At 35.3% G+C, this 24,850-nt stretch overlaps 2 protein-coding genes across 4 annotated transcripts in view; one reads left to right on the forward strand and one right to left on the reverse strand.

Annotated features, from left to right (window-relative positions):
* Ror (tyrosine-protein kinase transmembrane receptor Ror) overlaps positions 1–24,850 on the reverse strand; it is a 259,895-nt gene that overhangs the window by 177,649 nt on the left and 57,396 nt on the right. The gene's annotated exons all lie outside the window — the stretch shown is intronic.
* LOC108763865 (uncharacterized) lies at positions 260–23,398 on the forward strand. 3 transcript variants are annotated; one of them, XM_018511787.1, is made up of 3 exons: positions 260–893; positions 20,478–20,614; positions 20,809–23,398. In XM_018511787.1, the coding sequence occupies exons 1-3, from the start codon at positions 716–718 to the stop codon at positions 23,287–23,289; spliced, it is 2,796 nt and encodes a 931-aa protein (XP_018367289.1). In that variant the 5' UTR covers positions 260–715; the 3' UTR covers positions 23,290–23,398. The 3 variants fall into 3 exon arrangements, with proteins under 3 accessions (XP_018367289.1, XP_018367295.1, XP_018367301.1); XM_018511793.1 differs by lacking the exon at positions 260–893 and adding an exon at positions 5,692–6,058; XM_018511799.1 differs by lacking the exon at positions 260–893 and adding an exon at positions 9,174–9,238.

The following is a 24,850-nucleotide window of genomic DNA, read 5'->3' on the forward strand; positions in this document are numbered from 1 at the left end:
AATATATATATAATATAAAAACTAATTTCCCGTTATTGTATGAGTTAATATAAGACTAAGATATACTTGCTAAATGACTAGAAGTGATTTTTCAGTGAAGATAAGATCCAGCGGAAAAGAGAATTTAGTATTAATTCTTATAACATAATATAAAAGACTTTAGACTTTTAGACAATATAATTTTGCGGATTACTATAAAAATATTAATACAAAAATTCCTATCATTAAATGACAGAAAGTGATTAGGTGTCCAATAAGATCCACCATGGAATAAGTAAACTACAGAAATTGCGAACGCTTCGAAGTGAGATGTTTCATGGTATAATACATATAAAGAATAAAGATAAACACTTTAAAACGAATCATCGGATTTACCTACACGATAAAAAGAACGTCAAGTGGTTAAATCGTAGCTGCACTTGCCAAGTCCGACAGACGTGAAACCTTTACGCTCGAAACTTTCTTCGAGTAACGATCGAAGATCAAACGGAGGATCAAATAGTTACGAGGAACAAGAGTATATCTCGCGAAAGTTTCTCGAGAGCAGGGAGGGAACAAGGGAGAGTCGCGTGGTGTTCTCCTCTCAAGAGGCCGCGCGCATGGCACAGCCGATCATTGCGGACAATCGGTCACTCGTCGCGATCCGCTCTTTGTGATACACCACGCAACACCGTTCGCGGAGAAGGAAGAAGACAAGTGGCGCAAAAGGAACAAGATGATGGCGGGAACGGGGGTGGGTGGTGTCGGCGGTGTAGGGATGCTGAGAACCAGACGGCGGGACGTCAGCGTCAAGCCAAATAGAAAACTCGACCGGAAGTCCTCGAGGGGGATGATTTACGAGAACGAGGAGCTCAGACTGAGGACCATTCACATCAATGCCGAGGTGGAGCAAGGTAAAGGGAGAGGGACTCAAGGGGAAGCGCGCGGCAGCTCACGCGGATTTGTCGATGAATCGAAGGTGAAGGTAATCGCGACTGTGTCGTTTCGAAAGGACAATGTCGCGATTACTTCTCCTTTCCGTCGACTTGACCGACTTGATCCCAGTTAGTAAAACGTTCGCGATGGACAAGCGGGATTGAAATGATTTTCAATATACGAAGAGATAAAAAAAATTGTTTCCAACTTTTCTCATGTCTCTTTCGACGAAAAAATATGTATGTTGAATTTAGTGACTAGAAATTCTGTTATGAAACATAAAGTTAGATAAATGAGGCTATTATTTGAATTTTTTGCATCTTGTTAGTATAACGCTGTTATTTTATTCAGCTTATTTATTACTTACACCGTTTCATTTTTTTTCCCTCTCGTCCAGAATGTTTTAAGCGAATTTTATTAACGCAGTTGCTCTGAACGCTACTGTCTGAATTATTAATTTGCCGTTATAGACGATTCACACTCGGGGGCCAAATTAATTTCGCAGGGACTTCCATTACGCGTTAGTGGCAGGCCAGACCAACTAATAATGTTAAATATTTGATCCTCTAGGGTATGACTGCGCCAAAGCAATCAAGGATTAATTTAACTACCGTGCTAAAGGAATTTTTGATATGTTATGGAAAAGCAAGAGTTTCAAACTTTTGTTATTCTATTAAAGTTAATAAATATCACGATAAAAAAGAAGCTAATATCTTGATGATATACAAGATGTTTTATTACGATACATTCATTGCAACAAAAAAGTTAATCCTAAATCAGAAAATATGTCATCAGAAATTTAATTAAACCACCCTTTCGTACAAATTATTACTTTCTCTCTTTCTCTCTCTTTTCTTCCCCTGGCGAATACACTATGGAATTAATTATTTGAGTATTTTTGTGCTTTACTAACAGATGTTTTAATAAACTCGTTTGGCGCAATTGTGCTCTCTGAAATTGGGAGACGTTTTATATATAAATGAATACCATTAATCTCGCGAATCTCGCTACCATCGCTTTAATTATGAATTCGTCATTACGAGTGATACCAAACAAAAGGTCAAATATATTTCGTACGTGATAACCACGGGGAATTTTATTACGCGACTGTGGTAGATCTGGTAAACTGCATCGCGCCGCGGTCATCTACAAATAGACACGTGCATACATCAGATTGAAGTCGCCGTACGAACTTGCTGCGAACTATTTTCGAGGCCTGGCCTGCACACGCTGAATTTGTCCAGTCGGGTAAGCGAGTAGTACAGTTTCTAGTACCGGCGGTCACGATCCAGCAGACTTGACTCAGTTGCTAAATGCGCCCGAGATGACGCAAAACGCATTCGCGTTCCAATTTCTAAAGAAACGTTCATTTTCATCGCATGACATCAATTTAATCTACGATAAAAAAAGTAGTGAAGTTGATAAATCAAGAGAAAGAGGACAACTTTACCAGTGATTTCTTGTAATTTCCTGTGAACAACGACGAATCCACGTAGTTGATTAAGTTAATCAGTAAATTTATAAGCTGTGGAAATTACAAGTCAAATAATAGTTGAGAAAAAAGGACTGAATCGTTTAAAAGTGAAACACCAATTATTGAATTATTGAGGATTCTAACACAGAAAAGCTCGCAAGAGGCTGTCATTGAATCGACTGCTTAATTAATCACATTTCTTCGACGATGTTTGAATAACAAAATGGTGGGTATATGCATATGTAATCATATAGCTTTCGTCAGGTATTATGTTTTAATTAAACTTCAGGAATGAAATTGAACGGATGTGCCGATATCGCGAGTGAGTACGTTGTTAATATAAAAAGCTTGAATGACGGCACATGAATCGCGCGTCTACGTAATTTTCTTGAGATTTATTTATCCGCGGAGCCAAGAAAAGCTTTGTTTTGGCAAATATTCCGGGATGGCGGTTTGTTCTCTTAGAACTCGGGATCCAGATGTCGACGCTGTACAGATTCCAAAAAGCTAAACGCTAACTTCTTACCCTACGTAATACCGTTGAGACGTCAAACTGATCTCGACTTTACTCTTCCAAAGTCGATGGAGCAATCAGTGACTTGAATATTTTGAACTGCTTCAAGTATTAATAAACGCAAGAATAAACGTTTGAGTCAAGCCATAAATAAATAAGCATGATAACTACAAATGTATTTCGGGTAATAGCACATAAATTTCGACATATTTATGCTATCAAATAATAATCAAAATAATTTTATAGCTTTTCTCAACTATTATTTCCATGAATAATTATTGATTAATAATTTTTTAATTAAAATAGCAATAAAATTGCAAGTATTTATGATATATTATGTTACATATATTTGAAAAATACGTTTAAACGGTCTTAAAAATTTTATTATTTATTTAAAGCCAAGAACTAACTACGAATTTTATATATTATATAATTACGTTTTTATAATTACAAAGTTGAAAATTAGGAATACTTTAGAATCACCCAGTACATATAAATACAAAAAGTATGCCTAACACTCTCGTCGAATCAAGATAGTGTCTCACGAGCTTTTTTGTTCCTTCTGACATATTATGCAGCCGGATTATCATGGTGCATTCAAGTGGCGTGCGAAGAAAATCCTTCATGATTAGAAAAACTGACAGCACGCCGAGAGGGTTCAAAGTGAGTCGTTCTAGGATCAATCTACCGGTTACTTGTGGACCCTTTCTTTTCTACTTCCGTCTCATGCTCGCTCAGTGGGAAAACCAGACACCACCTACGTCAAGCTTGGAGATTATTTTGAGTCCTTTTTCAACCTCTTGATAGATTATATCGCCGCGTGAAGAAATGGCGCCAGTCTAATGAACAATTTATCATCGGCCAGGTTTGCACCGACACCGAATTTCTTCAATATCAAAAATATCGCGCCACTGTCGGATTTCAAAACTGATGATATTAAACATAAGAACCGGCACTGTCACTTTTCATGACAAACGATATTAATCGTGGAAAATAAATTGTCGAAGAAAATGGACAAAGCCAAAAATGCGTTCGAGAACGTAATCGCTAAAAGAATCTGTGTTTGACATTCGTATAGATTAAACGATATCATGTTTTAACGTCTATATATATATATATATATAGTGCAGCTTTACAATGAATGAGAACGTATAAACTTAAATAATATACGGACTTGTCAGGAAAAAAGATCTTTTTTTCGATCAGAACTATAGCTTTTACATAACATCGCGGTCAAGGCGAATAATAAAATAGCAAAATTTATAAGATCGTCCCCCAACGACATTTCTAAAATAACATCAAAAGACATAATGATCAGTGCCGGAATACTCGAGTATCGCCTATTATTAGATGAAATAGAAATTATTATATCTGAAAATTTGATAAAAATATTATGAATTTATATATACATTCCATAAATTTTCGAAAAATTATACTCTGCATAACTAATTTAAAAATATTTCTTTTTCTTTCGTTAATAATTGACATCTTTTATCAGTCAATTTCTACATACTCTATTTCGACAAAATTTATAGCTAAAAAATATTCCTAAGTCTTTGATAGTATAAAATCATGCTTTATATATTTCCATATAAAACGTGTCAATAAAAATAACAAAATTTATCACTTAAACCATTTGTAATTATAAAATAATACTTTGTTAATAATATTTTTATTCTAATTATTTTTTTTGTCAATCAAGAATTTGTATTTTGAGACAAAAATGTATCGTTGTTGGTGTATCGTTGTTCTGGCGCGGCGGTACAGTCCTGACATCGTGGGACCACGAGAGACTACAAAAGATTTAAATAGTCGCGAGGGCGAGAGAGAGATAAAGAGAGACCTGAGGCGGTGGTTTCATGACGCGCGATGAAGAAGCGGACGAAGAAGAGGTAACTCGCGGTAGGGATAAAGACTGCCACAGTGATGTAGCCACGCGTCGACTAGTTTCACCCGGTGACTCTAAACGGCCAGCACGCTTTTCACGGCCTGCGGAAGCTGTCAAACTCGCGGAGCACGATTCCGGAAGTGAGACCAGGCCGAAATCAATTCGGTGCACCGATGTTCGTTATTGTTCGGGATCTCGAATGTAATATGTCGGGCCTTGGCGTCGCGACGTCGCCACGCCGAGACGCACATCTGGCAGAGAAGCGCATCTCGATGTTACGTAACAAAAAAGAGAAAGATGTCGAAATAGAGAATGAACTGTGATCAGGAATTTACAAAATTCGAACGAAGTGCGCGGCAAATTCAGGCGAAGAAATATCAGGACGAGTAAAAAAATTTGAGGAAAAAATGTACAAATTTTGGTCGTACTAATAAAAAGTATGACTGACCAATTTGGCGAAGAGCTTCATTGCGACTGTCAGTAGTGGTATTCTATATTAAACCGACATTTGCGGATATCCTACTTAAAATTAATCATTGAAATCGCGATAGTTCTTTATTAAGATTTTATTAAATTTTATTAAATAAATATATACTACAATTGCAGTTAAAAGTTATGATTTTAATCATCTCAAATATAATACCATCAATTTACTGCCATTTCTTCAAGCAACATCGAAAAACAAAACGTCATTCGCATAGTACGGAACATCACAGCTGTTCATGGCAAGTACGTTGTCATGAAAAGCACTTGGTCTGATGAAGGAGAAAAGAGCAACGAATGTTGTTGCACGATGTCGATGTAGTTAACTGACAGGACAGTCGCGAAAATAAGGACCGGCTACTTTAAGAAGCGGCTGTTTCCATTCGCAAGTCTTTCCTGGAATAAACTCGCGAGGGATGACGTTCAAACGTTCAGACATTAGCCAGCAACGGCTATTTGTTGATGAAACACTGATGGATTATTTAATGACTCGATCGATGAAATGACCCCCATCATTCGAGCGCGCATGACTGCATTAGAGAGACGGTACGCATTCGTAGGTAATGCGAATTCGCTGTTGATCTGACGAAGTCACGGTGGACCGCAAAATCGGGGGTCAGTCTCCCTCGTTAAGGTTATCACATGAGTGAAGCTCCGTGGCGCGCTCCACAGAAATGGAAGGAGCGGGACGTGGGCATGATGCAGAAGAGAGACACGGGCAGGCCAACGAGACGCGATGGAAACTATGGAATGGAGAGCTCGTTCTCTTCGTCGCGGAATTCTGGTACGAACTTGCTTAAGGGTTTCTAAAAAGACAGTTTAACCCTTTAATTCATAACGTGCCATCTTGGCGATGAATAAGCATTTTTTAAATGACTCTAATATTTTTTTTCTTTTACAATCCATGCATGGTGGTTTGACCACTGCTAAGTTATATTTATTAACCACAAGAGAAAAAGTTTGACATCTCTATCGGTAAACGATTGTTCATTCTTAAAAAAGATTTGATCATTTATTTGTCATGCAACTTAAATTGCCCAAAAACCTATTAAATTTTCCTTCGTTTCTTAAGTTTTAATTAATTACAAAAATTAATGCTTCGAAATTAAAGATAGTTCCAATGTTTCTTAAAATAATTTTAAGCGGACATATCTAATGTTGCACACATAAGAAACATACTTAATATTTAACTGAACTATAAAAATTACACCTAAGTTCTAAAACGACCTGTTTGAATGCTAGTGAACTTGCGCCTTATAGTGATTGCATAGACGAAGAGTCAAAGTTTTTTTACTCACAATTTAGAATTTTATATAATGAGTACCAATCGTACAGACTATACCAACTATTAAAAATTTTCGCTTTGGGTTTAAATGACCCATTGCTGTCGAGAGTTAGAAAGAGTATACTTAATGCTCCAGTGAATTTTAAAACGCACTCTGCGATGTACTCCTAAAAGTGGAATCACACAATGCTCGATTCCATGAATGATAAGCATGCACGCATGCATACACACATGCATGCTGCTATGCTTGCTTTGGTGCATAGTCTGACGTTTGACAAATAACTATGAAATTAGCAATTATTCCTTTTGATTGGTGCATGCAAGGAAATAAACTGAATGAAGTAATCCATAATAAACATAAAAATCATGTACACTCGCCGACTAAAAGGTTGCAACATTTTTTTTTTTTAATGAGTTTCGGAATGCAGTCTGCTCACTGAGCGATTAGTTTTTACTTATGAATCCATAAATAAAGACCAATCGTTCAGTGAGTAGGCTGCACTCCAAAAATAGAAAAAAACTGTTGCAACCTTTTAAGCCGTTATTCATAGTCGATTCTTCTTTCAAGACCGTCTTAAGTAATGTCTTAAGACACTAATGTAGCCCTCTGATTGATTCGTGACTTCTTAAGACCGTACTTAAGACGGTCTTGAATATAAGATCTGACTATGAATACCGGTCTTAGTCTGTGAGTATACATATATGCAGCATGCAACGCTCAATGCATGAACGAATTCTAGCATACATCAGAGCAGGCATGATCGTATGCATGCTATCATTCAAGGAATCGAGCATCGTGTGATTCCACCTTAATAACGACCAGAACAACGGAAGCGGTAAACATCGAATAAGCGAACGTTTAAATTCGGGAAATATCATTAACGTGAACGAGACTAGCAAAGGATCTCTCTTTCCTCTCTAGCGTGGTACTTATCTCGCGCAAGACATTTTATGAAAAAAGTTTTTAATACACCTTGTTCCCAACCTCATCTGCTCTTGTCGCCAGCTCTTCATCTACCGTAAAAAGGAAAGCGCGATAATGTCTATAACGATAACGGCGCATACAGGTAGATGCGATTTTCACTGATAGAATCTACATAGCTCCGCTATCACTATAGCTACCTCGCAATAGCTGCAGAGAGATATCAGTTTGTCATAACGGCTTGCGCGGCAAGAAATTCTTTTGCGAGCAGGAGAGTCCTCGTAATGGACGACGTGCTAGACACATTTGCGAGGAGAGCCGTATTATCATTCTCACAGCAATATTAAATCTCAAAGCGCGAGTCAAAGACAGGTTTTATAACATCGGAGTAACTTTACGAGATCGTTGGACTTTTCATGCAAACGGTTTTGTCAAAGTATGCAACACATTTCTCACTGCCAGAAACAGGAGTTAAAACTCAATCTCGCGTGTTTATCATCAATTCGCTAGCCGTATAAACACGTATTACTTGTAAAATACGATACACATCGTCATTACTTTCTGCAAAAAGCACTACATGCAATGAAATATTATAGTAATTTATCAAATATATGAAGATATTGTAGTAATTTATCAAATATATGGGGACCATATTTCTAGAATTCTGCGCTACATCGCTTAGGACAGAACAACGGAATATATATCTTATTCCATTATCAAGATTTATCAATATTATGAAATATCTTAGCCATAAAAGTATATCATAATTAAAAAATTAGTTGTAATTACAAACACATATTAAACAATCGCAACCAAAAGCAATTTCTCCCGAAACATTTCCTGAACAAAAACTCCAAGCTAATCGAAGAATCTATGGTTAACGTTAAAATTTATGATTATGGCATCCTGTGCTTCGACGATAGGATTGTAATTAGTGAATACAAACCACACGAGATCCGATATACTCTGGTACCGTTACCCACCACATAAAGTGCAGTATTTTACGCAAATGCATGTAGCATAATATATGTATTGGCGACGGTATATACGTCGTTTACGTAGCACGATGAACTAGCAATCATTGCGAAAACACGTGGCTTCTCTTTCTCTTTCTCCATATGTATATATATATATATATATATTTCCACCACTAGCAAAATTAACCAAGAACTCCGATACGTCGTAGCAGAGAACGCATTCCCAGAACTCCAACTTGACAATGCGATCTTGACTAACAATAAGCGCCGACGCGAAAGTAATCCCGGGCACGCGACACGCTCAAAATTTGCTTCTCTCGCAGAGACACGAAATTTTACGGCGGGGATGCAGCTCACTACCGTTTTCCAATTGCGTCCGCGTCTGTGGAATATCTCGCACAAAGCAGACGCAATACGACAACGAGCGACGGAAAATTTGTTTCGTAAAGCAGATAGCAAGTATAAAAATGTGAAAACTTATTCGGTGTCAAATTCGGATTGTTACAATACGTCATGCAATTCTGCGGTTTCGTTTATGAATATTGAGATTTACTTGAGAAATTTAAAACGTGATTAATTGTGTTTGCAGGATAAGAAATTTTGTGAGAGTATTGAATAAAAATATTATTTAAGTAATAAATATTATATAACCTAGTGAAATAATGATAAAGTGATATAACAGTGCAAGTGCTTCATAAATAAAACTGATGTCATTGTTCAGGCATCTTCTAGTTCCGCTGCTCTTCAGCGAAACCCGCACAAGAAATATGGATTACGATAGTGAGTAGATTTGTTCCAAAAGAAATTATATATTATTAAGAAGAAATATGTCGTTAAAAAATAATAAAAATTGCATTTCAAAACACGTGAAATTTACGAAATAATAAGATGACGTTATCACGTAAATTTAAAAATATTTCTTTATTTGGACAAGGTTATTATGTAAATTAGAACAAATAAACGAAAGCAATGAATTATTAACAATCTTCAAGAGGATGAGGTTAAGCCAACAAAGCTGTACTATTTTTACTAACATTGCGAAGTATTACAGACGATATAACGGATTATTGCGAAACGTTAGACCGATACTGTCCACTTACTAGTTGTACATATTATGCATTCCGATAATTGAAATTGATCTTTTTTAAATCGAGTAAATAAATTACATCCGGAAAAAAAGCCTAAGTTATTCATTATTCAATGAAAAAACTTTTTTTAATCGATATAAAATAAATAAATGTATTAACTAGGGCACAAAAATGAGCGACTATGAAGGTACTAGATTAATATTCCAGTTGGAGTCATTAAATTATAAATTACTACAAAGTACCCACTTTATGTTAAATTGAAATTTAATAAATTAATATTAATTTACTGGAATATTAATTTAAAGTCTTTGTAAGATTGCTTGTTTTTGGGCCTATTTTTCACATAAATTTATTTATTTCTTAAATTAACAAACAAGACATTGCTATAATTAGCTTTTTAATCAATTTCAAGTGAACTTTAATAAACGTCATTTTAATTTAAAACATCACTCATTATCAATTAATTAATATTAATTTTTAAAATATTTGATATTAAGAAAATAAAATAAAAAGAAAATCTCCAACCGTGCAAAATAAAAACCTAATAACGTATTTCAATGAAATTTTAGGGAAAGTTGTAGAGTCTGCAATTAAAAGCGAGAAAAATTCGTGACTTTTGATGTAGTCTGTATATTCGCGTCGTTATAAAAAAAATGGTGAGACGTGAAAGCGCGAAAGACGAGGAGCTTTTTCAATGTGCGGCGGGGGGGGAAGCAAGCTCGCTGTAACATACAGACGTTGTCCCTTTGTTCCTCGGAAAGTGTCACGAGACACCTTGCAGCCTGAGGCTTTCATAAAAATCTACTATATCGCGAAGGAAAATGAGCGTTGTCGCCACGTTCACAAAGCGAGATGCTCGAGTTTCTATACTTTTCGAATGCTCAATCGAGGACGCATACGCAAAGCACGATCGTATGCATCGGCGGATGCAAACACCTGCACCAAAACTTTTGTGCGAGCGAGAGATGGAAACACCAGGTCGATCCTACATTCTCCCCTACATTTCCGAAAGTACCCACTAAAGTGAAACTTCTAAACCTGCTCGTATAAATTTCAGATTTTGTGGCTCCATTGTTGCCGAGAAGCAAACCGCAAATTTTACCGAACTACCGAGGTCGGAATTATTTAACCTCGAGGTATTCACACTGTTACTATATTTTGTACTCGGCTAATAGTTTCTCGAACATTAACTTACTAGAAACAGTTGTACGGCAATTGAATATTGAAGTAAAATACATATTAAAGCAAAAAATGTCCTATTATGAATTGAAAAAATTTAATTAAGGGATTATATTATAATTAAAATCGTCCATATTTTAATTTTGTATTTTTTTTGTACAATGTATGAAAGATTATCAACAACCAATTAAAATGAATTAAAAATAATGCCAACAATAAAAAATAAAAAAACGTAATTAATTTTAAACATCAAGTATTTAAATTTTACAATAAAAAATATCCATAGAAATCAAACATTAAATTAAAATAAAGATGGAATAAAGTTCAATCAAACTTAAATTACTTCCGGATTAAATAATAAAATTTCGTTGTCCGTTTACGTTTTTCCTAATCCGCCAAAACGTAAAATTACAATCAACCGCGTGACTCAAAAATTTGACGACGATTTGATTTAATTAAGAAAAGCTCTAAGTTAAACGAAAAAGATATCATTAATTAATTACAATGAAACAGTTAATTACATAATTAATTACGATAAAAATGCAATAATATTGTAGTTCAAAGATATAATTCGATTGCGATCTAATTATCGATAATTCCAATCAAATACATTGAACAATGACGAAACAGTTCTGCCGCGAATGAACACTGTACATGACACTTTACAAACATATTCGTGACGTTATACCAAATTTCCGGCGAAACTTCGAATCTAGACGAGGGCAACGGATGAATGTTAAAAATACTGTCGATAGTAATTATTTAAAAGCATGCAAGTTGATATTTTGACACGATCATATACAGCTGGCCGGAATGTGAGCCGTTGCTGTCTAGTAACGATGTCATCGGATATTCTATGGATATTCTACGTGTCCAGGAATACACCCGCGGGATACGTCTATATCCTATGTGGGCACGCATGCATACATATGTATATACATACGCACACGACACGCCTCGACGATAATTCAGCTCTGTCAGAATTCTAGTGGCTATAAAACGCGTATACGCGGGAACACCTCGTAGGTGTCCGTCGACTGGACGAAACCATAAACAACAGAGCGCTTATTTCGACGATATTCATTGTATATCTATGGCATATATCTATGTCAATCAATCGACGATATATTCGTGCATGTTTGATGTTACTTGGGCTTGTCCTAGACATGTGTAAACTATACCAAGATTGTCGAGCATGCTAATTGGTCAACAGAGAATTTCTGGGAGTTCAGAAGAAAAATATTAAAAAATATTCATTTAGATTAATTTAGAAAATTATTAAAGTTTGCAAGAAACTTCTTAAAAAATCTTATGAAAAAGTTTTTTATTTGACATCCAATTATCTAAGAATAACATCAATCAATACTAGAAATTTAAAATACCTATTACGGTCGAAGCTGGATCTTCATTGCTTTAAATAATTCAATTTTGAATTACTAATATACACTATATATGTACTTGCATATATACCATATTGTAGTCTTTTTGAACTGCGTGCCGAATTGTTTTTCCGGACTATAAACGCAATTAAAACTACTCTAGTAATTACGAATTAAATTGACAAACAATTTTTAATAATTTGATACTACCAAATCAAGCATCATATTATAAAGATGTTAATATGTTGAAACTGTTAATAAATTTATTGCGAAAAATATTACCTCGGCCGGGATTTTTTCGGATATTTTTCGCAATAAATTTATTAACAGTTTCAACATATTAACATCTTAATATGATACTTGATGATAGCATCAAATTATTAAAAATTGCTTGTCAATTTAGTTCGCGATTACTAGAGTAGTTTTAATTGCGTTTATATCCGGAAAAAAAATTCGGCACGCAGTTCGAAAAGACTATAATATGGTATATATGCAAGTATATATACATATATAGTGTATATTAATAATTCAAGACTGAATTATTTAAAGCAATGAAAATCCAGCTTCGACCGTAATAGACATTTTAAATTTCTAGTATTGATTATATTTCTCATATATGCGATCTAAAATAAAAAGATTCTTAATAACATCAATCTTACTAATGATGAGATAATTAATAATCTTTGATTTTAACGGACCGGAAAAATCTTGTTTTCGAATGATAGTTTTTATTATTTAATTCGTTTTAAAAATTTTCATTATATTTGGCATAAATTTGCATGAATATATTAATATTCAAATTACTAACACAAATTAACTTGATTCAAGTTTATTCTTTGATTTAATTTAAATAAAAAAATAGAACTGTATCCACACACAATTATAGTTTATGAAACATGATATTTTGATTTTGCACTTTAAAAATCTGCTCTTAGTTAATGGAGCTTTATCACGACACAAATCATTCTTGTTCGAAGCGGCTTTCATCCATCGAGTTTGCAAACGCGCTATCTCGACCTGCCTGGGTTCGATTAACCCCGGGAGGGTAGTTCACCGATAAGCCGTGACATACGCAGCGAGAAAAAAAAGGCAATTTCGCCAACGCAGAGTTGACGCACGGATCTCGTTTCGCAGCACACTTTCGCAACGTTGTAACGTCATTTTTAGCATGCGGTTTCCGCGCGCCTTGCCATGGTGGTGGCATTATGTTTGTACAAAAAAAAAAGAAAAAGAGAAACAAACGAAAAAAACAACGCCTCCCTGGACATCGAAATGGAAAATATCTCCTGATTTACGAGCCCTCGGTGTAACCGGCGACTACCTGGGACGTTCGTCATTCTGTCAATGGTACGGCTGCCCCGTGGCGATACTCTTGCATACACAACGCTGCATTTAGTTATAAACTTGCGAGGTCCATAGTCTAAAGGTGCCAAGCTGCTCGATCAAAAGTAATAAACATGACTTGTGAAAAAAGATCTTAATTTTTTTAACGAAAAAAGAATAGATCTTATGATTCTTCTCATAAAACCTAAACTTTTTTTTAGATTTTCTTGAAGTGCATGAAGCACAACTATTATTTAATTATCTAAAAAAGATTTTTAAAGCTTATTATATTTATAATATAATAAAATATACGAGTAAAAAATATACTTGTAAAAAAATATTATTTTTACTTTGAAAAATCTGTTTGATATCATAACATTATTTGTTTTGTCTTTTATAAAAGGTTAATTTTAATCATCATTATTTTTTGCAATAATATAATAATAATTATGAAAATAATAACAAAAAATAAAGTCATGTCTCGTAACAATATGATAATAAATTACGAAACTTTTATTCACATGGATTATTGCTTTTGATCGACAGAAAGATCAGTCATCGTCAAGAATAAATGAGCCTAAGGACGTCATTTTGCTCCAATCCCTGTTTGCATATGTACGATCTCAGATGGCAATTCTCGAAAACGGAACCCGCATGTTTCGATGCGAACCTTCATTAGATCGGTTCTTAACACCTCTCGTGCGGCGCCAGATTGAATCTCGAGAGAAGAAAAAAAAAGATATCGAGACGAAAGGGTCAAATATTTATGAGGTGGTTCTACCATCGTGGTCATCGAATATTAATGTATTCTCTTTAAGAAGAAAGATCGATCGACTTGATCTCAACCGGTTCTACCGAATTTAACATGGTAAAAGATATAGGGCGACAACGAGTTAATTGGAATCGTTTGAAAACAGATATACTTCGAGTTTTTCTCACGACAGTCATACTTCCACAATACTACACTATATTTAAAAAACTGTCTGTTTACAGAAAATCATAATTCAACTACATACTTATAGATAAATTTAAAAAAATCGCAAAAGATGATTTTTTAAACAGCAATATTACAATAATTACGGCATTCAATGGTAAGAATTAAATTAAATACACGGAGAAAATTTTATATTTAAAATTACTATAATGTGATAGTAGCTGCGGTCTTCATGTAAATTATAAGTTTAAATGCTATAGTTATTTTTTTAAAAACAATAATATAACGTAATTTTTACACTTTTTCATAGTAAAAATTTTTTATTACAAAATCAAATATACCTAGTAAATTTTGTTTGCGTACCATAGTAAAAATTAACTGTTTTCATCTTAGAATATGGCTTAACAAAATAATTACTTTTTTTTTATTTATGTGATAAAAATTAGTATTACCATAGTAAAAGTTAAGTCGGAATCATGTTGTGAGAGTCCATCGAAAATACAAGACATAGTAAAGTGTAATTTAAAAAATTATATTAAAACTTAATATAAAATTTTCTCCGTGCAGCTTTGGTAAATCAAGACTAGAAGATGTAAATTTGTTTTCTCAACTAATTTAGAAAGGGAGCATACTATAACAACTTGCACATGTACGTTTAATATTTTAACTCATTTACAAATTGTAATATACAATGTGTCAGAAATTATGCATTGAATTCACGTTCCGCTTACAAAATAATTTTTACTTTTATTTAAAAAATAAGAGGTTAAAAATGGAAAAACATACCTGCAGATACTGACTTTTGTTTCGTAAAAAGGCTCTTCCGGTAAGATTAACTTTCCATATAGCCACCGGGCTTATTCGCGAGAAGTTACTTCGGCTCTCGGTATTACGATGGCGGTCTGTTAGCGATAATTTACATGGGATATTGGCGTGATCTAATTCGGGCGTGCTCTGGTAGCCGACGGATGGACGGACGTGTCACGTTCGATTATATCCAGAAGGACCACACTTCGTAGCTACGTGGCTTGCTGGAACCTTAAATGAAGTGTTAGTTAACGCGACGAGCTGTCGATCTAGATTACCTGGTCTAGACGCGGTCTCCGCAGAGTGACGTTTCCCGCGATCTCCGTCGTGAAATGACATTGAATCGAGAAATTATATTATGATAAAATTTTAAACTTCAAAATTACAAAACTGACACTTTTGAAAATGATTCTTATCGACTATAAAACGACTATAAATCGACTTCTATAACTAATTAAAATGAAAAACCTGGCAGAGCACAACTATGTACATTTTTATACGCTCAGATGAACAAGCTTTCATTATATATTAACTGTAATAATGTAACGACATTTTGTACGTCACACTTAAATATTAAAAAACATAGATTTATAACTCACTCTAAATGAATTCACAAAACACAGTTTCCAATGAAGGAAAATCTCTATCAGAAATAACTATACAATTTATAAAGATAATTTAAAGACGTTTTGTATAGATAATTACCGTAAGAATTGTAAAATTATGCGCTTTAATCTTTGACTTTGCGACATTCTCTCCGACTTGAGAAACGCTTTAAAGACCATTCTGGTTTACTGCCAGCGGCATGAATTAACACTCGACCACGTTTATCGTCGACTGTGAATCACCGAGACATACGTGTTTCATGAGAAATGTAAACGCGACAATTATTCCGCTACGCCAAATAACCCGACGCTGATTCGTCTCGTTAAATCGAGCAAAGTTGCATCTAGAAATGCTTTGACTGGATAATGATCTTGTTATTTCTTCGGAATGTAACATCGCAATTATATTAAACTTCTATCATATATATTTTCAATACAACATTTTATTTCTTTCGCTTTTTTGTGTCGTTTGCATATTTCATTACGACACTGATGGATTGAATTCACGAAATTCTCGCTTCATCGCATTTGCTTCTCATCGATTCATTAGTAGAATCGATTATACAAATCACGACGTATAAACAAACGCACGAAATTTTCTGCAAGATCAATCGAACGTCTATGATCGTACAATTTTTCGTATTCGTGAAGATCGTCTCATTTCATTTCAAAGTAACACAGTCACAAAGAGATGGCATCAAGAGTGAAAAGCGAACCTCGGGAATATTTTCTCCGAGTTCGTTTGCGTTCGTTCTCGTCGACTGGGGACACAATTTCCACTTTTCAAAGAGCCAGAAGAAATTCCGGCCTGCTGATAGGAACAGCGAGTTGGTAAAACCAAATATGTATTTCGCAGCTGCTTTGATCACCTTCGCGGCGAAAACGCCCACAGCAAACGAAAGGAGACCGACGAGAAGCCGACGAAAAACGCGAAAGCTTGTACGTCCACACTCTCGTTTCCGTCCCTATACAATTTTTCTTTCTTTTTTCGAAAACGCAGATTCACGAGTTTGTGTACGTACAGGTACATTTGTGTGCTTTGCCTTCCGAAAGGCGATGCGACCCGAATGCGAAGAGGACAGTTCGGTCTTTTTAACTGCCAGGATTAATTAATGTCGGTCCTTCGTGAGAAATACCGGACCGACGTTACTTTTAAAGGCGCAGAGGATTCCACGCGACGGAAATAAGGACGAACACGATGCCGACGGTACCAAGTGATTAAACTTTCTCGGTACGTGTTTGAGCAGGAATAATTAAAACTTTCTCTCTCTCTCTCTCTCTCTCTCTCTCTCTCTTCCTCCCTCTCCCCCCTCTCTCTCTCCTCACGAGCAAAGAATAAAGCGTACCTTGACGAGCGGTATGACGTAAAGAGATAATAGAGTATGCATGCGGGAAGATTCTCTATAAGTGTCCATGGCTGTAATAGAACATTGGCGAACGAGAGACGAGTCAATAAATTGAGAGTAGAAAGCCAAATGTTAAATCGATTGCTTTGCACTTAATTTTAAAAGCGATTATCTGATTCTTATTCAAATATTAATATTAAATATAATCATCATATTAAATCACTAAACTGTTAAATCAAGTAGCTATATTTAATACTTGACTAAATATAGTCTGTTATATATATGCGCATAGCTTAGCGCCGAGACACTACCAGTGTCTCTAAATAATTATATATATATATATATATTTTAATTTATAATCTATGATATGTGTATCGATTGGATATGCATATTTCTTCAAATTTAGCCTGTCATTTTCGTATCATATAAAACTACCACAAGTTAAAATAACATAGAATATTGTAACCGATATTTCTGAAATTTAAGCAAAATTTATGCTCCAGGGTACATGTATTCATAACCCCATACGAAATTCGAACTGTCACGATCGTCACTATCGAAAATAAAATGGACACCGGTCGCCGAAAGCATTTTCAGTGAGCCATATTACGTCGCTGCTCGCAAATATTCAGCTTGATGGTTGATTGAAGGATATTCTGCACGCAGCTAAAAATATCCGCGTATTCGCGCCAACGAGCTTTCCTATACTCGAATAAAAAATCGTTATGTTATTTTGATATAAGATCTATAAGCAATGTAATATTCGTTTTTTTTTTATATGTCGCTCGTAAATCCCATGCGTGTTAAAGAATCCAACAGACGACCAACTGTAATTTTTGTATTCCAACCTGTGCGTACTTATATTTCAAATACTTCTGAAAACTATTTTAAAGGCAAATTTTTCGGCAAATTTTTAATTAACTTTCCCTTAATCAAAATTTCTAAAATCCATGAATAACGAAAATACTTAATCCTCGGGAGGTATTATACGTAAGAGATACATCAAAATGTGTTTGTAAATATCTTTAACGACACCTATTGGATAAACAGTAGCTGTTATATGAGTCATTAAAATTCTAACAGCACATCGTATGTGGTCAGATAGGCAGTTGGGATCATATTACAATGTTACACAAAAAAATATAAATTTTAATAAATTGTAGTTATTTGAATAAAACAACCATATTACTTTCCATATTACTTTCTCATTCATATTAGTTTCTTTTTTTGCAAAAAATAACCTTGCAATACCGATGTAAGATATTTGTATCTCTAAGATACACCGCGATTTCCCAAGAATTAATAAATTTCACATGAAAATTTATTCACATACTCAAAAAAATTAATATTAAAAATAAAATAAAACGTTTTTCATTAGTGCGTTTCGTACTGACAGTAAAAACATGTCTCTATTTATCCAAAAAAATTGCTATAAAACAAATATTTCAGGAATATGCAACCAAGTTGGGAAATTAATACATTTAAATTGCATCGGATGGTTTTTATATTTCATCGATACAAATAAAAAGATCAATGATCGGTTGCAGTATATTTGAACAAATATCGCGTTTTCAAACAGAACTCATGCAGAAGATAAATGAACCAAGTTTTAATAGCAACCAAATAGCCGTCGGTGTCCATAGGGAAAATCCGAATTTATGAACCTCCAGAAGGATTTAATTTATTTAAATTTCAGACTGGTAAGCCAGGTTTAAATCCTGATTTACCACAAGGCTTTCCTTGTTACACGCACATGCGCACTTACTAGCTAGGCTTAAAAGAACTGTTATCACAAGTGCTTTCATGCAATTTTCGTGAATGCATAACCATAAAAAAATTAATAATCCACAGACAATATTTCATGTCATGGAAAGAGCTAATTAGAAAAATAGTAAAAGTTTTTACAAACCAACTTTTTATCTATGTAATCGTAAGTGATTTTGTACGTATAAAAATTCAGGAAATATATCCATATGTAATATATCCATATGTAACTGTGTATGTGTTCACTGTAAATAAATTAATTTTTATGAAACCAGGATATTATAAAAATAAATGCAAAGTATGCAACGCGTTACTAACAGAAAAGTATATATACTGATATTTTATCTCGTAGAATCTTTTATACAAAAGATAAATCTTCAATTTTATTCTTTCTTCTGATTTACTATCTTTTTCCAGCAACTGATGTTTAAAACACTAGCTAGTCGATTTCGAAAAAAGATATACATATAAGACGAATACAACGTATAAGAAATAAAAAGCATGTAACGGTATAGATCGCTGAATTATCTGAAAACTTCCGCGATTGGGTCGTAGTTCAAGCGCTGGGAAAACACGTTTCAAGCACAAACCCATTAATCATCGAAGTAGGAGGCACCGATGACTGATGAGATACTTAACTTAACTCGCATCTAGATAGGTCGAAGATCACTAACGCTTAAAAAGAAAAACTGATCGACTTCGTTTCCAACAATGGAGCTTGCATCCGCATACATCATCCGACCTGACTGATTTTAGATACTTTGCAGTATAATGTATACAAAAAAGAACATATAAACTAAGAATTTGTCACATCAAGGAGTGATTCTGAAAAATCTAGATATATGTTTGTAAAGTTTCTACATAATACATGCTTATGTTTCTAAAATGCATAAAATTGCAAACAGTACATATGTAGCAAACGTAATACAAAGTATTTTATATAAAATATATATAAAATGTGTTTTCTTCTGTTTTTAAACTTTAAATCTTGACTATGATCGATGACTAATAAGATAATTCGTATTTAGGTGGATCAAAGATCACTAATGCTTAAAATTATTCTTATGTTTGTACCTATATATTATACACAAAACTCTTTCGGTATTTCTATCATTGGAAGAATTTTGAGAGTTTGTATTGTGATAGACATTCCCCAGAAAAGATTTAACACGTTATACGCGTGGACAGCGAGGTTTATTCGCATCATTCTTTCTTTTCTCTCTCTCTCTCTCTCTCTCTCTCTCTCTCTCTCTCTTTCTCTCTCTTTGCAAAGTTAAGTAATTGGAAGGCCCGGTTCTAGTGATTTATCACCGGCTTCTTGACGCACGAAAGGGCGCACAGAGTTAGAGAGGAGGTTGGCGTCTCAAGCGGAGATTGTTGCCACGTTGACCAATGATCGATCGTTCCGATAGATGCAACGCTATTGTGAGCAGCCGTATGTTACTGGTCCTCGCATCGAATGGTGATTAAGTGATTTCCGCGAGAAAAATTGCGAATCAAATCTACGAAGATGTCGGCTTATCTCTTTGCTTATAAGAATATCTCACTCGAGGATCTCGTTACATCGAAACATTTTAGTCTGTCATGATTTCAGGTCAGAACGATATCAAGAAATTGCGCAGAGAGAACGAGCAGCTGCGTAGAGAAATATGGAGTCTCAGGGACGAGTACGACAAACTTGAGGAAATTTTGAAGAAACAGAAAAACCCTGACGAAAGCGAAGAGTACGAGGTTAGCAGATTTTTAATTGCGTCATGCTGTAACTCATAATAAAATAATATAATATAATGAGACCACATTAATAAATAACAAGAAAACTAGCAACAAAACTCCGTCCCTATACCTTTCCTTAAAATGTTAACTAATAAAAACATAATTGCTATAATTAACAATAACGATATGTAGGAACATGCCACGAATTACAGGATCGCTCCGAGGAGGATGATGGGTTGCAGTCGGACTTTTCCTGCGAGGAGGACGAAGAGGAATGCGAAGATAATGAGAAGATGGTCAAGGACTTCAACCAAGAAGAACAGCTAGAAAACGCGGAGAATCAGAAGATCTCTTCCGAAAAGATGAGCAGCAATATGCATCGACTTCACGTGGAGTTCGACGATCTGTCGGTTGTTGACGAGGAGGAAGAGCTAAAGAGAGATAAGGAGAAGAAGGAGACGACACCGGAGAAGGATCAGGGAAACGAGGCTGTCGGGCATCCACCCCCGCCGATTCTCAATCCCCGACAACTTCACGATAACATCCCGTTTTATCCGGCCACGTACGAGCCGCCGAGTGGTTTCAGCGGAACCAGTTATTACACCGAATGCCCGTTCGAGTTCCCAAGTACGGTAGATTTAATGCTACCCACGGACACGTCCGTATTATTGGCTTCACCATACTCCGGATTACAGTCTGATCCATTGATCCCGCTGGCCAACTTAGACGTCGGGAGTCTAGAAGTAGCCGATCCGATGTTACCTCAAATTCACGTCCCACCCATCGGTTGGCAAAACGACATGGTCTCTCAAAAACAAGCACCTACTTATACGGATAGCATCACTCCTGTCGTATCAACAACGGGAACAGGAAAGCCGGACTCGCCGATAGTTTCCTCAATGGGAAGTTCAGTGCCGCCGTCAAATATTTTCAGTTTGTTAAGAAAAAGAAATGCAAGTACGAGGCAACCCACGAAGCTTTATGAAACATCAACTATTCGAGATTCACGAACGCAGTTTTCCGAAGAAACGGTCGGTAAAAATGTACGGAACGTGGATTCTCTTGGATCCGTTATGGTAAATGGAGAAAAGGATATGCAGCGAGTTGAGAACGAAGATGCTATGATGTTCACGGTACTGGAAAAGCCTAAACCGTTCTTCTCGCCACAGCCTTTCAAGCTAAAAAAACAAGAAGAAGAGTCGCCAACCGCCAGTATAAGTCATTTTGGAACTGGAACTAGTTCGAGCAGTGGCAAAACGGCTTCCACGGTTATTTCTAGGATTAATCCTTTCGCAGAATTAAAAGGTTCGGCGGATATTTATATAAACGGCGCGATACCTTGTGAAGACGCTTCGAAAGATAAAAATGATCCAAAGGCATTTTTGAGTATAGATAATCTACTGATCACGGATAGCAGAAGTGTTCTAGGTAATCAATTGACAAAATCAGTCTCCTGTCAAGATCTCTCGAGTGAGTCGCAAAGTGCGCAACAATTAAAACTGAATCACGTTGATTCTCAGACACTTACAAAAAGCGACAATACTTTGGACAATATAAGTGGTACCTTTAATAAACCGTACAAGAGTCACCTAAATGTGACATTAAAGGTACCACGAGCCGAGCAAGCACCTAGTCCAGAGACACCAGATGTACCCAATCTACCCTCGATAGATTACCGTCTCTTTAGAAATCCTTTTCTAAGAAACTTCAACAAGATCTGTCCTAACTATCAAGTAAAACCAAATCCTCCTACCACGACGCCACTCTCTATTCACGTAAACGATGATGACCTTGCTTATCCTATGCCGAGTTACAGTCGAGGTGTTCACCTCAACGAGAGATTTCGAACTGCACATATATCGGATCAGAATCGACTGCTGATACCCAGCGACCAACTGATGAGCGATAAGCAGGATATTCAAGTAACTTCCTTCGAAAAACCGAGTCCTTGCACCTTAATACCTTCTGCCACGCCTTACGATTTGACGACTTTGAGAAGATTAAACGCAAATCGATATCTGCAGAATCAGCATCTGTACCAAAACGTTCCCTTCGTATCGCGAGGTCAATTTTATTCTCCGAGATGTGGAATGATGTACTATGATAACGTCACAAAGGTACCGGCGCAAACGCAGACATCAATTGACGGCGACTCGCATCACGAGGACGAAGAGACAATTAGCGTACCAAATTCGCCGAACGGACAGAGACGGAAAAAAATCGTGAAGAAAGAAAAAACTCTAATTAAGGACCAAAAACCGCTATCGCCGGGAATACAAAAAAAACTGAAAAAACAGATTATCGCCACGTCGACAGATACACTCGATTCACAAGGAAAATTGACACGGAAGAAACCGAGGAGATTAAGCACAACGACGTCTGATGCGCAAGAGAACAAGAACGAAAGCAGGTCATCGTCCTCAGGACAGGAATCACCACGTAAGGATCAAAACCGAAAAGTGTCCGTCTACATTAATTCTAAAAGACGACCGTCTCAAGCTTCATTAAAAACATTGAGAAGTGGCAGTGTCGATGCCAAAGACAAGTTTACGGATGGTATCGCGTTGAATTCAGACCGTGAAAGAACAAACTCGGTCAGTAGTCGGGAAATCACCCACGTGAAAACTCGCAAGACTAGTACTAGTAGTGGTAATGTGCCATGGTGCGCGTGTTGGGGGAACGGTTGCATTTAATCGGAGTTGCATATTCAATCCCATTCAAGGATACAGCTAGAAAACTAAATGCAAAAAGTGAAGTGTTAACTAATTTTAATATCGAAGTATGCAATTATTAGTTAATTATTATATATAAACAACGTCCATTATTTTCGTAATCAACGTTTTATTTTATTGTAAAATTAATCTCGATGCTTTGAAAAGAAATTGCCAAGTTAATTTATATATATTATAACTTAAAATTATCATGAAGATAAACTATAAAACATATTATTGCACTATTATCATCGTCTCGGAAATTAATGTTCATTATCTAGTTACTAAAAAAAAAAATTGAATCATATACTTTAAAAAATCAGCGATGTTTTCCATTAAAAAAAATTAATGCATTATTTTATAGATACTGATCTATTTATATCATATCATCTGGATATCTCTTAGTAATCTGATCTCGTATGCATCTCGCAAAACATTAAAACATTAAAACAAGAAGCTATCGCTTGAACCGGATACAGTGGCCCTTATTTATTTAAGACAGCTGCGATTTGTGTCAACAACGAGAGGTTCTTGCTACTTTCTGATTCTCGGGCCAAGAGAGAGCCAGATCGACTGAATAATTCGAAGGACAAATACCAAAGGGAAATGCTGATGGGCCGCGGAATGAATTCAGGAAGGAAGACCTTAACTTCCCGGTGTAAGGGAACCGCCATTGTAGCCGGTAACGCAGGTCGTAAAACAAGCACAGACAGTGGTACTATGGTGTTACGAACGCTGTCACAACGGGGTGACAGTTGTATCTAAACTAGTTCTGCCAAGAGACTAGGAAGACGGGCCTGCATCCGCTCTTAACGCAAATTTACTAGGGTTAGCAAGCGCAAGCTCGCTTCCTACCCTTGTTCTAAGCACGCGTGCGAATAATGGTATATATTCTCGAATTATGTAGCTCTAGTAGCGATTATTTATGATTACATTTCTCAAACAATATAAAAGTTTGAGATATCTAAAATATTGGATACTTTTAGGAAATTTTTCAGATTGTGTGTTAATTTGCCATGTTTTATATAAATTAAGTCCTATTTGCGAATTTGTATGTATAACTTAAAACCAAAATTTTTTATTTAAACAATTCTTTACAACGAAAGCTGTTATCTATCGTTAATTATCTGTATGCGTTAGTTATTAATTATAAAAGTATTATTTTATTATATGCCGCAAAACTAAGTAAAATACTGTATGTACAAAATAACATTTTTAGTCATTTGTTGTAGTTACATATTTTATTGCATTTTGATGTTTTAATTTAAAGAATTGTAAAGAAATTGTACCAAAATGTGGCAATAAGTATTCTACGCATTTATAGCAGATTAATTTTAAAATAATAATAATCAGATAGTAAATGTACATAAATAATTGTATGCTGTATTAGAGTAATGTAACATGTATTGTACATATTTGTATATTTTAATAATTAATTCAATATATATTCATAATTAATTTATATAAATATATATATATATACAATATTAGAAAGAGTCTAGAACAATTCTTATAATGTGTGCTTTAATAACGCATTATACTT

This window comes from Trachymyrmex cornetzi, unplaced genomic scaffold (genome assembly GCF_001594075.2).
Source record: "Trachymyrmex cornetzi isolate Tcor2-1 unplaced genomic scaffold, Tcor1.1 scaffold112, whole genome shotgun sequence".
In the NCBI taxonomy this organism is placed as follows: Eukaryota; Metazoa; Arthropoda; class Insecta; order Hymenoptera; family Formicidae; genus Trachymyrmex; species Trachymyrmex cornetzi.

Bases quoted from the DNA above. Each gene is read 5' to 3' on its own strand.
- LOC108763865 (XM_018511787.1), top strand. From the start codon at position 716: ATGATGGCGGGAACGGGGGTGGGTGGTGTCGGCGGTGTAGGGATGCTG. The intron at 894-20,477 runs GTAAAGGGAGAG...TCATGATTTCAG, and splicing joins CAATGCCGAGGTGGAGCAAG to GTCAGAACGATATCAAGAAA. The intron at 20,615-20,808 runs GTTAGCAGATTT...CACGAATTACAG, and splicing joins ACGAAAGCGAAGAGTACGAG to GATCGCTCCGAGGAGGATGA.